The sequence below is a fragment of the Bombina bombina genome, chromosome 3, assembly GCF_027579735.1.
Source record: "Bombina bombina isolate aBomBom1 chromosome 3, aBomBom1.pri, whole genome shotgun sequence".
Taxonomy (NCBI): domain Eukaryota; kingdom Metazoa; phylum Chordata; class Amphibia; order Anura; family Bombinatoridae; genus Bombina; species Bombina bombina.
This window is the reverse complement of record NC_069501.1, coordinates 542,471,588-542,484,328: the sequence shown is the minus strand read 5'-3', so window position 1 is coordinate 542,484,328 and position 12,741 is coordinate 542,471,588. Positions and strand designations below refer to the sequence as shown.

Here is a 12,741-nt window from a genome sequence, read left to right as displayed (position 1 = left end):
CCCATTGAATTATCTTGGTCACTTCTTTCATCGCCAGGGAAGTCCTTGTTCCCCCCCTGATGATTGATATATGCAACGGTCGTCATGTTGTCTGACTGAAACCTTATGAATTTGGCCTTTGCTAGTTGAGGCCAAGCTCTGAGAGCATTGAATATCGCTCTCAGTTCCAGAATGTTTATCGGGAGAAGAGACTCATCCCGAGACCATAGACCCTGAGCTTTCAGGGATTCCCAGACCGCGCCCCAGCCCACTAGGCTGGCGTCGGTCGTGACAATGACCCACTCTGGTCTGCGGAAGCTCATTCCCTGTGACAGATTGTCCAGGGTCAGCCACCAACGGAGTGAATCTCTGGTCTTTTGATCTACTTGAATCGTCGGAGACAAGTCTGTATAATCCCCATTCCACTGTCTGAGCATGCACAGTTGTAATGGTCTTAGATGAATTCGTGCAAAAGGAACTATGTCCATTGTTGCAACCATCAATCCTATTACTTCCATGCACTGCGCTATGGAAGGACGAGGAACAGAATGAAGTAGTTGACAAGAGCTTAGAAGTTTTGATTTTCTGACCTCTGTCAGAAAAATCCTCATTTCTAAGGAATCTATTATTGTTCCCAAGAAGGGAACTCTTGTTGACGGGGACAGAGAACTTTTTTCTTTGTTCACCTTCCATCCGTGAGATCTGAGAAAGGCTAGGACGATGTCCGTATGAGCCTTTGCTTTTGACAGGGACGACGCTTGAATCAGGATGTCGTCCAAGTAAGGTACTACTGCAATGCCCCTTGGTCTTAGAACCGCTAGAAGGGACCCTAGTACCTTTGTGAAAATCCTTGGAGCAGTGGCTAATCCAAATGGAAGTGCCATAAACTGGTAATGCTTGTCCAGAAAAGCGAACCTTAGGAACTGATGATGTTCCTTGTGGATAGGAATATGTAGGTACGCATCCTTTAAATCCACGGTAGTCATAAATTGATTTTCCTGGATAGTAGGTAGGATCGTTCGAATAGTTTCCATTTTGAACGATGGTACCCTGAGAAATTTGTTTAGGATCTTTAGATCCAAAATTGGTCTGAATGTTCCCTCTTTTTTGGGAACTATGAACAGATTGGAATAAAATCCCATTCCTTGTTCTCTTATTGGAACTGGATGTATCACTCCCATCTTTAACAGGTCTTCTACACAATGTAAGAATGCCTGTCTCTTTATTTGGTTTGAAGATAATTGAGACCTGTGGAACCTTCCCCTTGGGGGTAGTTCCTTGAATTCCAGGAGATAACCTTGAGAAACTATTTCTAGCGCCCAAGGATCCTGAACATCTCTTGCCCAAGCCTGAGCAAAGAGAGAAAGTCTGCCCCCCACTAGATCCGGTCCCGGATCGGGGGCTATCCCTTCATGCTGTTTTGGTAGCAGTGGTAGGCTTCTTGGCCTGCTTACCCTTGTTCCAGCCTTGCATTGGTTTCCAGGCTGGTTTGGGTTGTGAAGTATTACCCTCTTGCTTAGAGGATACAGAATTAGAGACTGGTCCGTTTCTGCGAAAGGGACGAAAATTAGGCTTATTATTAGCCTTAAAAGACCTATCCTGTGGGAGGGCGTGGCCCTTTCCCCCAGTGATGTCTGAAATAATCTCTTTCAAATCAGGTCCAAATAATGTTTTACCTTTGAAAGGAATGTTAAGCAATTTTGTCTTGGAAGACACATCCGCTGACCAAGACTTTAGCCAAAGCACTCTGCGCGCCACGACAGCAAACCCTGAATTTTTCGCCGCTAATCTAGCTAATTGCAAAGCGGCATCTAAAACAAAAGAGTTAGCCAATTTAAGTGCTTGAACTCTGTCCATAACCTCCTCATACGAAGATTCTTTACTGAGCGATTTTTCTAGTTCCTCGAACCAGAAACACGCTGCCGTAGTGACAGGAACAATGCATGAAATTGGTTGTAGAAGGTAACCTTGCTGTACAAAAATCTTTTTAAGCAAACCCTCTAATTTCTTATCCATAGGATCTTTGAAAGCACAACTATCTTCGATAGGAATAGTAGTGCGTTTGTTTAGAGTAGAAACCGCCCCCTCGACCTTGGGGACTGTCTGCCATAAGTCCTTTCTGGGGTCGACTATAGGAAATAATTTCTTAAATATAGGGGGGGGAACAAAAGGTATGCCGGGCCTTTCCCACTCTTTATTTACTATGTCCGCCACCCGCTTGGGTATAGGAAAGCGTCGGGGGGCACCGGAACCTCTAGGAACTTGTCCATCTTACATAATTTCTCTGGAATGACCAAATTGTCACAATCATCCAGAGTAGATAACACCTCCTTAAGCAGTGCGCGGAGATGTTCTAATTTAAATTTAAATGTCACAACATCAGGTTCAGCTTGATGAGAAATTTTTCCTGAATCTGAAATTTCTCCATCAGACAAAACCTCCCTCATGGCCCCTTGAGATTGGTGTGAGGGTATGTCAGGACAGTTATCATCAGCGTCCTCTTGCTCTTCAGTGTTTAAAACAGAGCAATCGCGCTTTCTCTGATAAGTAGGCATTTTGGATAAAAGATTTGCTATGGAGTTATCCATTACAGCCGTTAATTGTTGCATGGTAATAAGTATTGGCGCACTAGATGTACTAGGGGCCTCCTGTGTGGGCATAACTGGTGTAGACACAGTAGGGGATGATGTAGTATCATGTTTACTCCCCTCATTTGAGGAATCATCTTGGGCAATATCATTATCTGTTGCATTACTGTCCTTACTTTGTTTGGACACTATGGCACAATTATCACATAAATTTAAATGGGGAGACACATTGGCTTTCATACATATAGAACATAGCTTATCTGATGGTACAGACATGTTAAACAGGCTTAAACTTGTCAACAAAGCACAAAAAACGTTTTAAAATAAAACCGTTACTGTCACTTTAAATTTCAAACTGAAAACACTTTATTACTGAATATGTGAAAAAGTATGAAGGAATTGTTCAAAATTCACCAAAATTTCACCACAGTGTCTTAAAGCATTAAAAGTATTGCACACCAAATTTCAGAGCTTTAACCCTTAAATTAACGGAACCGGAGCCGTTTTTACATTTAACCCCTATACAGTCCCAGAATGAGGCTCTATCTATAACTAGAAAGGCCCCCATCTGAAAAAGGTGTCCAACACAGTGCCTTCCGTTTTTCTAAACGTTCCCCAAGATTATAATACCAATAATTAGTTAGAATCTGCATAATATGCCTAGTAAAGCAATTGTTTTAGCCCAGAAAAATGTCTACCAGTTTTTAAGCCCTTTTTGAAGCCCTTTATTCTTTTATGTTTAACTAAGAAAATGGCTTCCCGGTCCCCATGAGGGGAAATGACAGCCTTCCAGCATTACATGGTCTTGTTAGAAATATGGCTAGTCATACCTTAAGCAGAAAAGACTGCTAACTGTTTCCCCCAACTGAAGTTACTTCATCTCAACAGTCCTGTGTGGAAACAGCAATCGATTTTAGTTACTGTCTGCTAAAAATCATCTTCCTCTTACAAACAGAAATCTTCATCCTTTTCTGTTTCAGAGTAAATAGTACATACCAGCACTATTTTAAAATAACAAACACTTGATAGAAGAATAAAACTACAAAAAACTCTTAACCATCTCCGTGGAGATGTTGCCTGTGCAACGGCAAAGAGAATGACTGGGGTGGGCGGAGCCTAGGAGGGATCATGTGACCAGCTTTGCTGGGACTCTTTGCCATTTCCTGTTGGGGAAGAGAATATCCCACAAGTAAGGATGACGCCGTGGACCGGACACACCAATGTTGGAGAAATAGAAGTTTGTTTGATTTATCTTAACTACCTCTGAGGTTACAGAAAGTTTAAGAAGTGCAGTGGTATTGTTACACATGCTTCCTTTAATTCCATTGCTTAAAGGACCAGTAAATACAGTAGATTTGCATAATCAACAAATGCATGATACAAAGATAATGCAATAGCACAACTTCAGATTTATAGTAGATTTGTTTTCTGACAGATTTCAGTTATGTCTATTTCCACTTCTCCTGTATCATGTGACAGCCATTAGCCAATCGCAAATGCATATACTTATAATCTGTGAATTCTTGCCCATGCTCAGTAGGAGCTGGTGGCTCAAAGTATAAATACAAAAAGAATGTGCACTTTTTGTTAATGGAAGTAAATTGGAAAGTTGTTCAAAATTCTATGCTCTAGCTGAATAATGAAAGTTTAATTTTGACTTGAGTGTCCCTTTAATAAATAAAGCCCAAAAACTGTATAATTGGCTGCCTTGTAGATTACCAGTTGGATTCTATAAAATAGTTACCTTGCTTAGCATTAAGAATTATAAAAATTCAAGAGACATCAAATTCTACATGCTTTGATTTCATACAAAATGTAAAAAGTATTCTTTCATTTTGAAGTTAATACATATGTTTATATATATGTTTATGTGTGTAAATATATATATATATATATATACATACACTGTAGATACAGTTTATTTATTGGTGCAAACTTTTAACCACCTATAGCATAACCTAATCTTTTTCTGTCTAGCTGTCCCTATTTCTCTTTTCTCAATTGCTAAACATCTTTACTCACCCTCTACTTGTGTCTCTTATTTTAATACTTAAGCAGCAGTTGTTAGCTTTTATAATGTTTACCTTCTCTATGTCCTTAGGAGCAAAGTTGATGTCGGCCATTTTCGGCCTTTGTTTATTGTTTTTCTTCAGATCTGGCACCTTATCTGCAAAAAGAAATGAATTAATATGATACATTGTGGTATTTAAAATGGCATTAGAATAAGGTTATACAAGAGGCATTAAAGTGAAATGATCTTTCAAACAGAAACATTATAGAGTCTTGACAATTTTTTTATTCATAGACAGATAATTGGCTAGATTCATATATACTCGGAAAGTATTGTTAAAGTAAAATCATGTTCAAAATGCTTTGAGTCACTCTCTACCTATCTTTTATAGCATTTAATTAGTAGCCATTGCTGTTATTGATATATTTATAGTTGTGTTAAGTGCCCCGATACATGATATCTTGCACCTCAAATGAGAACTGGTAGCTATGCAGAAATGCAATATTTACAGCAATAACAGTTGGTAATTACAATTGTAAAATATTTGCACGTCTGTTTATTAGAGTAAAATAGTCTTGGTGGACAGAATGAGGACCATCCTAGAAACCACACAGGCGCAAACAAAGGGCAGGCCATGTGTGTTCTGGTCTAGAGAAATGCTCAGGATTTTTCACCTAAACTTCAACAAAAATAAAAGAATGTAACGACCTTTGAAATCGCTATAATTGATATTGACAAGAGATATTTCACAAGAGTAATAGAGTATGAATTATGCCTGCTTGAATGAACATTTTCTAAGTTTTTTTTTTCCATTTGTTCATATGTTAGAGGGGATTGTTTTATAGAGGGTGTATTGTTTCATGTTCATTAGCCTGTTTAGTAAGGTTTTGTACATGTTTTTTGGTGTCAGTCTCCTTTACAGTGGAACTAGTTCTATGCAGTGATAAGTGAATGGTTGTTAAATAGATCATCATCATTGATTATAATGAGCGACTCACAAAAAGCTAAGGATCCTACAGAGTAGAGAGAAGGGGATAAATGGTCTCCCAACTGAACTTGTTTGCATTATTATTAGGAGTGGTAAGCAGTAAGGAGTGTGCTTAGAGCATAAGGCAATATAAGGAATTCAAAGAAACACTCTATTGGAGAAATGGGGAAAAGGAATGCTCTTTCTGCACATCATTATTTGACTCAACTTTAAAATATAACTTTTACTTATAATTACGTTAAAATGACAGCCTCAATAATAATATGGGTATACTATTGTAGCGTGCCAGAAGAAAATAAAATCACAACTCCATGGGGTAGACTTGTTACATTCGCAACATTGTTGCTGGGTTCTGTATTGCTCCGGATGGGTGATATATTAGAAGGAAAAAGGGGTCAACAATAATTTGTTAAGGAAAACCTCTATTTAGGACCAGTGTCCTGTATTGCCCTATATTAGGGTAGAGTTATCACTTATTTATATTATAATACCCATTCCCATCTTTCCCCCCATACCAGAAGTTTTACAGCAATATTTTTAAATTACATTTTTTTTTTTAAGTTAGTCTTAACCAACAGAGTGCTATTAAAAAGTAAAATGGATGCCCCTGACGCGGTCGCGTTTTACTATACGTTTCCTCAGAGGGGTCCGGCCCGCGCACCGTTTAACCGCAATGGTTATTGGGTTAGGAGAACCCGCCTACTGAGCTCGGATTGGTAATTGCGCAATGCGGAAGTATTAGCTATTGATGCGTTAAGCTGTCAGTTTGGTTAGATATCTTAAACATGGGTGTTAACTCTGAATAGTCCGTGGTGTTTGAGGTAAGGACAAATAGTTGGAGGTTTGTGCACATATCGACATAATGATGGGAGATTAGATTATAATCACTTGTACTCCTCTGTGTTGTGAAAATGAGAGAATAAGTGAAGAGTGAAAGTATTGATAACTTTCAGTGTTGAACGTATGGCATCAATTTTAAAAAGAAAATAGTTTTTTATTATTATTATTATTATTATCATTTATTTGTATAGCGCCACGAAATTCCGTAGCACTTGGTACAGTTATAGGGGTATACAATGACAAGGATTTGTGATAAAATACAAAACATAACAAACTAAAAACATCTAGTACAGGAGGAGAAGGACCCTGCTCCGGAGAACTCACAGTCTACAGGTTTAGAGTGCAGAGACTTAAGACTGGGGGGAGCTTGTCACATCGGTTTTAGTTGCAGCAGTGAGTCAGGAAGTTCATGTATTAGTTTGGTTAGTATGAGAGATGGAGGAGAGATGGTAAGCCTCTCTAAATAGGTGGGTTTTTTAAGGATCGTCTGAAGCTATACAAGGTTGGAAACAGTCTTATGGAGCGGGGTAGAGAGTTCCAGAGGACAGGAGCAGCACGTGTGAAGTCTTGGAGATGGGAGTGGGACGTAGAGATAACAGGAGAGGAGAGACGTAGGTCAGAGGTTGATCGAAGAGGACGGGATGGGGAATATTTCACGATGAGAGAGGAAATATAGTTGGGAGTTAGACTGTTGAGTGCTTTGTAAGTTAGGGTTAATACTTTAAATTGTTTTCTGGAGTGTTTGGGGAGCCAGTTTAGAGACTGGCAGAGCAGAGCAGCTCATATAGATCGGCGATTTAGGTGGATGAGTCTAGCAGAAGGATTCATAATAGATTGGAGGGAGGAGAGGCGGTGTTTTGGAAGGCCATTTAGAAGTAGATTGCAATAATCAATGCGTGACAAAATGAGGGAATGAATAAGTATTTTTGTAGTTTTTTGAGTAAGGAAGGGACGAATTCTGGAAATGTTGCGTAGGTGTGAACGGCAGGATTTGGTAAGTGCTTGTATATGTGTTTAGTGCACATATTAAATAAAGTTAATGTTAAAATTTATAGAAGTGGTAATTAAATATTATAAAAACTAGTCCTAAAGCCCGTGTACACGGGCCAATTTTTTAGGTACCGCGGTTCCAACCCTTGCTCCCTCTCTCTCCCCCCTCTCTTTTGCGCTCTCTCTCTCTCCCCCCCCCCTCTCTTTTGAGTTCTCTCTCTCCCCCTTATTTTGCACTCTCCCCCCTCTTTTGCTCTCTCTCTCTCCCCTTTTTTGCTCTCTCTCTCTCCCCTTTTGTGCTCTCTCTCCCCCCTCTTTTGCTCTCTCTCTCCCACCTCTTTTACTCGTTATCTCTCTTCCCCCCCTCATCTGCTCTCTCCCCCCTCTTGCTCTCTCTCGCCCTCTTTTGCTCTCTCTCCCCTATTTTGCTCTCTCCCCCCTCTTTTGCTCTCTCTCCCCCCTCTTTTGCGCTCTCTCTCCCCCCTCTCTTTTGCTCTCTCTCCCCCTCTCTTTTGCTCTCTCTCCCCCTCTATTTTGCTCTCTCTTCCCCTCTCTTTTGCTCTCTCTCTCCCCCTCTCTTTTGCTCTCTCTTCCCCTCTTTTGCACTCTCTCTTCCCCTCTTTTGCGCTCTCTCCCCCTTCTCTTTTGCGCTCTCTCCCCCCTCTCTTTTGCACTCTCTCTCCCCCTCTTTTGTGCACTCTCTCTCCCCCCTCTCTTTTAAACTCTCTCTCCCCCCTCTCTTTTGAGCTCTCTCTCCCCCCCTCTCTTTTGAGCTCTCTCTCCCCCCACTCTTTTGCGCTCCCTCCCCCCTCTTTTTTGCGCTCTCTCCCCCTCTTTTTGCGCTCTCTCCCCCTCTCTTTTGTGCTGTCTCCCCCTTGCGCTCTCTCCCCCTCTTTTTTGCGCTCTCTCCCCCTCTTTTTTGCGCTCTCTCTCCCTCTTTTGCACTCTGTCTCCCCCTTCTCTTTTGCGCTCTCTCTCTCCCTCTTTTGCTCTCTCTCTCCCTCTTTTGCACTCTGTCTCCCCCTTCTCTTTTGCGCTCTCTCCCCCCTCTTTTGCGCTCTCTTTTAAACTCTCCCCCTCTCTTTTGCGCTCTCTCTCCCCCCTCTCTTTCGCGCGCTCTCTCCCCCCTCTCTTTTGTGCGCTCTCTCTCCCCCTCTCTTGCGCGCTCTCTCTCCCCCTCTCTTGCGCTCTCTCCCCCTCTCTTTTGCACTCTCTCTCTCTCCCTCTTTTGCGCTCTCTCTCCCACCTCTCTTTTAAGCTCTCTCTCCCCCCTCTCTTTTGAGCTCTCTCTCTCTCCCCTCTTTTGTGCGCTCTCTCTCCCCCTCTCTTGCGCTCTCTCCCCCTCTCTTGCGCTCTCTCCCCCTCTTTTTTGCGCTCTCTCTCTCTCCCTCTTTTGCGCTCTCTCTCCCACCTCTCTTTTAAGCTCTCTCTCCCCCCTCTCTTTTGAGCTCTCTCTCCCCCTCTTTCTCTCTCTCTCCCTCTTTTGCTCTTCCCCCCTCTTCTGCTCGCTTTCTTTCTAAATTCTTTCCTTCCTTCCTCTGTTTTGGTCTCTACCGCCGGCCACGCCCCTCCCGCGCACTCCCGTGAGGCCACGCCCCTCGCCACGCCCGTCGGCCACGCCCCCATCACGGCACGCCCGACGCCGGTCACGCCCCCACCAGGCAGCTTCCGCAGTGTGCACTACTCTGCAGCTGAAGGCCAGGTGTGTTTGTCCGCGCGCAGTCTCTACTGCGCATGACGGCTTCAGACAAACACACTTGGCCTTTTATAATATAGGATGGTGAAACGGCTCAGATACAGAAATTGAATACCGCTATAAGAGTGACGAATGAAAAGTGGAATGTGTGATATGGGGTTACATTACGTTGATTATGCAATGTTAGAATCTAGACTAGAGATCTATATTATAATTAATGAACTTAAACATGAAAGTTTTTTAGTGTGTATGAGAGTGTGGTGAATGTAAATAGATTGGGAGTGTTGGTATAGTGAATATATAACGTGAAAAATAGATGAGTGTGACAAAATAAATTGCTTAATAAATGTGATAAGTGACTTTATTTAATATGTGCACTAAACTATTTTCTTTTTAAAATTGATGCCATATGTTCAACACTGAAAGTTATCAATACTTTCACTCTGTACTTATTCTCTCATTTTCACAACGCAGAGGAGTACAAGTGATTATAATCTAATCTCCCCTCATTATGTCGATATGTGCACAAACCTCCAACTATTTGTCCTTACCTCAAACACCACAGACTATTCAGAGTTAACACCCATGTTTAAGATACCTAACCAAACTGACAGCTTAACGCATCAATAGCTTATACTTCCGCATTGCGCAATTACCAATCCAAGCTCAGTAGGCGGGTTCTCGTAACCCAATAACCATTGCGGTTAAACGGTGCGCCGGACCCCTCTGAGGAAGCGTATAGTGAAACGCGACCGCGTCAGGGGCATGCATTTTACTTTTTAATAGCATTCTGTTGGTTAAGACTAACTTAAAAAAACAAACAAAAAAAACGTAGTTTTATTGCTGTAAAACTTCTATCATCTGGTATGGGGGAAGGATGGGAAGGGTATTATAATATAAATATATGTTAACTCTACCCTAATATAGGGCAATAGAGGAGGACACTGGTCCTAAATAGGGGTTTTCCTTAACAAATTATTGTTGCCCCCTTTTTCCTTCTAATATATCACCCATTCCGGAGCAATACAGAACCCAGCAACAATGTTGCAAATGTAACAAGTCTACCCCATGGAGTTGTGATTTTATTTTCTTCTGGCACGCTACAATAGTATACCCATATTATTATTGAGGCTGTCATTTTAACGTAATTATAATTAAAAGTTATATTTTAAAGTTGTGTCAAATAATGATGTGCAGAAAGAGCATTATTTTTCCCTATTTCTCCAATAGGGTGTTTCTTTGAATTGATTATAATGAAGCTGATCTCGCAGTTTGCAGTGACAAGGAGCAATGATGGCCATTGTTTTTTCAGCGAAACTATTATGTAAAAAATAAGTTTATTGAATTTACACCAAAATTACTTTTTTAAACTTACATGGAAATGGAGACAGTCTTGCCTATCTAATATACTGCCCTGTTGTATTAATTTTAAGTATCAACCTAAGCCTAAAATATGTCTGTGCTTCTTGCTAGTTATAAGAATGCAGAATGTTTTACCTATTAGTTGCCACTCCTCTGCCACAACCTCTTTTCCTTTAGCACCCACCATCTATGTCCTCTGTTATCCTATATAACTCTTGTTGCTATCATTGGACCCTGTTTTTCTTAGGAGACCTTCACTTAGCCAAACCACTAGGCCAAAAGACCAAACGGAAGAGATGTTAGTGTCTCTGTTTTCTTCCCTCCTCATGTTGCATTTATCCTCCTCACCGACCATGCACACATCTGTCATCTTGAGTTACTGTAGTATTCCTGCTCACCTGACTACTGCTGCTGTCTGACTTCTGTCTTTAACTTCTTCCCTTGGTGTCAGATAGTGGACAACATTTCTAATACATGATCACTACTTGAATCATGTCTTCTCCTATGTCTGTTTTCTCTTTAAATTCTCCAATCCCTCTTACATTCTCACTATACCCATCTCAGTACTCCTACACCCATCCCTCATTTTGCATCCACAGGGTGATCCATGCTATCGACCTTCGGTAATTTTTAAAAGTTCTCTAACAATTTTTCTCAACTGTCTCTGCTCTTGCCTGGTCCGGCCTTGTAATTGCCCACTGTAATATTCCTGTAAAATATTCTATCTAGATAAGACTACATGTTAACTCCATAAAGCCACAAACCTACATACTAGACCAGTTCTCCAAACACTTACTCTCCACAACAGGCCCAGTTTTACAACCAGCTCACCATGCATACAACAACGTCACCCTTTGTCTCTAACACTTAGAATGATTAGAGGGCCACATAGCCCTGGGGAGCTTAGAATTAAAGTGCTATCTTAGTTTGTTTATTTTTGTGTTGCAGTTATTTATTGAAACCCACTGCATAGTCCTGAAGAATATGTTGGCACATTGCACAAAACTTATAATAATAAAAGTAGGTGTAAAAATTAATGGATATGAGGGTTCAAGGAACTAAGAAATTAGTGAAAACTCACCTGTTGGAGGCTCAGTAATTTCTTGCACAAAGTTTGACGGAAAAGCTCCAACTACTTCACCTTTCTTACCCAACCACCAACCATCTTCAATCTAGAAAAGTAGAAACACAATTTAATCTTATAAATTTTACTATTTACATGTTCCACAACCACATACTTCTATAGTGTTGCAGAATCTGTTGGCACTAATAATAATCCCATAACAACTAAAAAGACAGCCTAAAGGAACGGTGTCACCAGCACACTTAAAGGAAAATGAAACACAATTTGTTTATTTAATGATTCAAAGAGAGCATGCAATTTTAAACTTTCCAATTTACTACTATAATCAAATTTGCTTCATTCTCTCGGTACCCTTTGTTGAAGGAACAGCTATACACTACTGGGAGCTAGCTGAACACATCTATGGAACTAAGTTAAAGAGGCATTTTTGTGCATCCATCAATCAACAGCTAGCTCCCAGTAATGCATTGCTGCCCCCTGAGCCTACCTAGGTATGCTTTTCAACTCAGGATACCAAGAGAATGATGCAAATTAGATAATAGTAGTGAATTGTAAAGTTGTTAAAATCACATGTTCTGTTGGAATCCTGAATGAAAAAAAATTGAGTTTCATGTCCCCTTAAGACTGTGTGCTACCATAATGATTATATATGTATGTGTGTATATATATATATAAAATACAAAAAATATAACAAGTTAAAAACTTCTAAAACAGAGTGATGCTGCGATCGGCATGTTACAAACACCATGACTTAAGGTGGGGGCGTGGCCTTGCGCGTTTCACAGACAAAATCCGCTTTGCAGCATCGCTCTGTTTTAGAAGTTTTAAACTTATTATATTTTGGCCAGATATTGGTCTTTTTGTATTCTGTATTTGACATATACAAGTACCATTTACCTATAAGATCCGAGTCACCAAAGTACCAAGGACTGCAGTCTGGATTAATCTTTGCTAAGACAGTAACTTTTACCATTGAACGCTTACCTCACCTCAAATAGATTGAGGTTTTGGAAAGTGAGTAGCCATTTACTGGGGATCTGTTATTGAATACATTAGATGTTTATATGTATTAAACTTATTGCGCTATGAGGAGGTTCTTTGTGTGCTTTTCTCAGATGGTGATATACTAAGAAGATTTTAAAAAGGTGCTGGATGGATATTGCTTAACCCTTTAACGACCAGCGCCGTACCGTTAAGGACCAG

General features: G+C 40.7%; 1 protein-coding gene across 1 annotated transcript in view; it reads right to left on the bottom strand.

Moving 5' to 3' along the window:
• LOC128652426 (uncharacterized) overlaps positions 1–12,741 on the bottom strand; it is a 155,198-nt gene that overhangs the window by 101,456 nt on the left and 41,001 nt on the right. Inside the window, exons 5-6 of the mRNA XM_053705364.1 lie at positions 11,536–11,626; positions 4,652–4,734 (exon numbers count right to left, since the gene is read on the bottom strand). Coding sequence (XP_053561339.1) covers positions 4,652–4,734; positions 11,536–11,626 — 174 coding nt within the window. The remainder of the gene's footprint in view (positions 1–4,651; positions 4,735–11,535; positions 11,627–12,741) is intronic.